Below are 2,598 nucleotides of genomic sequence, written 5' to 3' on the forward strand. Positions count from 1 at the left end.
ATTTTAATAATAACAAAATCAATTTATTATGTTTTTAAAATTATACTTAAAAATTTATAGTTATTCAATTTAGTAAATCATAATAAAATCATAATATGGAAGGTTATGGAGAAAGACAAAGAAAAGAAAGAAAGATTTAATACAATAAAAAATAAACGCATTTTTTTTTTAAATAATATGTATATAAATTATACATTTTAATACATTTTAAACAAAAATAAAAAAATATACATCTCATAAATTATACTAAAAAAACACTTTTTTTTTTTTTAAAGAATGACCACAATCATGAAATATGATAAAATTATATATATAGACAGAGATAAATATCTAAATGATTAATTAATATGTATATTAATTCTAAATTAATATATATAAATATAAATTAATATATAATACAATTATTTTAAAATGTAAAGATAATAAAAATTTAAAATTATTAATTATATTAATTTAAATTTATTATTTATTATTAAAAATATACATCATATAATTTAATCTATAAATAAAATGATTTCAAAATATCAAAATAAAAAGTATTTAAAGTTTAATTCAAGTTAATTTCAGTATAATTAAGTTTATACAATTTATAAATGTATTCAAAATAAATAGTATAATATATATAGAGAGCGATGTTTTAAAATGATTTAAAAATGTAAAATTATTAAAGTTCAGTTCAGAAGAATAAAACCTGACTTTGCATAAGCTGTTTTTTACAATAGCACAACAGTTTTAGATTTGTAGGGAAGTCTTGTTTTCTGAAAAATGTATCAAAATTAAGTTTCAAATTAAATTTTTGCTTAAAACAGGAACTAATATCTGCCAGCCGAAAAAACACTTTTTTTTTTTTAAAGAATGACCACAATCATGAAATATGATAAAATCACTTCCTAACCTTAAATCTTATATCAGACACATGTTGTGATTGTAAACCTGTGAAGCAGTCGTGAGATCTGTGTTTGTAATGCATGAACCCTACAGCTCACCTAACACTAAATCAGTTAATAAAAGCACTTCATTAATGCTTCAAATCCCGCAGAATGAGTGAATGTGGATTATTATCTGTGGCTGCAGACAATGCATGTTTAGTTTGTAGGGTTCATGGGTCTGTGTTTCACCTGCAGGAGCAAAACAGCACTGAAGAAGAGGAAACTAACCAGGTAAACCCATGCCGCTAGTGCCGTTGTGTGAGTTATGATTGCACTGATTTGTGTGTGATGTGATGATTGTGTCTTCAGTCCCGTTCAGCTCAGTGATTTTGAGGCTTACATCAAAGACATGAGCAAAGACTCGGCGTACAAGTTCTCGCTGCAGTTTGAGGTAAAGCACGCACAGAGCACGTGAACACGTGAACACTCGTCTGCCGTGTCACGCGTGTGATTTATTGGCTTTGTTTGTGTTTCTGTCAGGAGCTGAAGAGCGTCGGTCTGGATCTGTCTCATGAAGCGGCTGATCTGCCTGTCAACAGACCCAAGAACCGCTACACCAACATCCTGCCCTGTGAATTTATTATTTATTATTAAAAATATACATCATATAATTTAATCTATAAATAAAATGATTTCAAAATATCAAAATAAAAAGTATTTAAAGTTTAATTCAAGTTAATTTCAGTATAATTAAGTTTATACAATTTATAAATGTATTCAAAATAAATAGTATAATATATATAGAGAGCGATGTTTTAAAATGATTTAAAAATGTAAAATTATTAAAGTTCAGTTCAGAAGAATAAAACCTGACTTTGCATAAGCTGTTTTTTACAATAGCACAACAGTTTTAGATTTGTAGGGAAGTCTTGTTTTCTGAAAAATGTATCAAAATTAAGTTTCAAATTAAATTTTTGCTTAAAACAGGAACTAATATCTGCCAGCCGATTTCTTTTCTGACTCCATTGGCAGACATTAGTTCGTGTTTTATGCAAAAACTCACTTCATTTTGATACATTTTTTTTTCATTTTGATACATTTTTCCTAAAAGTCATTGTACATCTCAAGCAAATGTATCGTGCTTTCAGAATTTGCGATCAGCAGCAGTCACAGATTCACACATCACGAAGAGCAACAGACAAAGACACTGACTGCATGACGCGATCATTAACCTGTCACTAATGAAATATGCTCAATCATCTGTGTGTGTCACTATTACTAATGGAGCACCGTGTTTTGTCCCTAACTTTTTGCTCTTGGTCTTTTGCTTTCTGTTTTGTTCAATGGGCTTCAGGCGCAGGAGTCTCTTTGCGTTCCTCACGCTTCTGCCGTCCTGCCTTTGGACTGACTATCTTTTGGCCTTTTATATGAATCCGTGGTAAGTAGCAGCGCAGCGGCCGACGGACAGACAAACACATAGCTGCTGTGCATTATGGGTAACGGATGCATGACACTAACGCTCTGCATGACGTCTTCACCGCTCGTTCTCACCTCCTGCATGTTTGCTCTAGCTCGGACTGAATGCAGATTTATAAATGTGTGCGTGTGCGCTTCCTCTTCTGTTAGCTTGATTTCCTGAATATATATTTATATAATAATTTTTAAAATGTAAAAATAAATAAAAAATGTAATGTTTATATAAATTATCTCATTTTAATTGCCTTTTATA

General features: G+C 29.9%; 1 protein-coding gene across 1 annotated transcript in view; it reads left to right on the forward strand.

Annotated features, from left to right (window-relative positions):
- ptpro (protein tyrosine phosphatase receptor type O) overlaps nt 1-2,598 on the forward strand; it is a 43,400-nt gene that overhangs the window by 35,806 nt on the left and 4,996 nt on the right. The window contains exons 17-19 of the mRNA XM_016452161.1: nt 1,125-1,160; nt 1,239-1,320; nt 1,410-1,500. Coding sequence (XP_016307647.1) covers nt 1,125-1,160; nt 1,239-1,320; nt 1,410-1,500 — 209 coding nt within the window. The remainder of the gene's footprint in view (nt 1-1,124; nt 1,161-1,238; nt 1,321-1,409; nt 1,501-2,598) is intronic.

Source organism: Sinocyclocheilus anshuiensis, unplaced genomic scaffold, assembly GCF_001515605.1.
Source record: "Sinocyclocheilus anshuiensis isolate Anshui unplaced genomic scaffold, SAMN03320099.WGS_v1.1 scaffold1543, whole genome shotgun sequence".
NCBI classification, from domain to species: Eukaryota; Metazoa; Chordata; class Actinopteri; order Cypriniformes; family Cyprinidae; genus Sinocyclocheilus; species Sinocyclocheilus anshuiensis.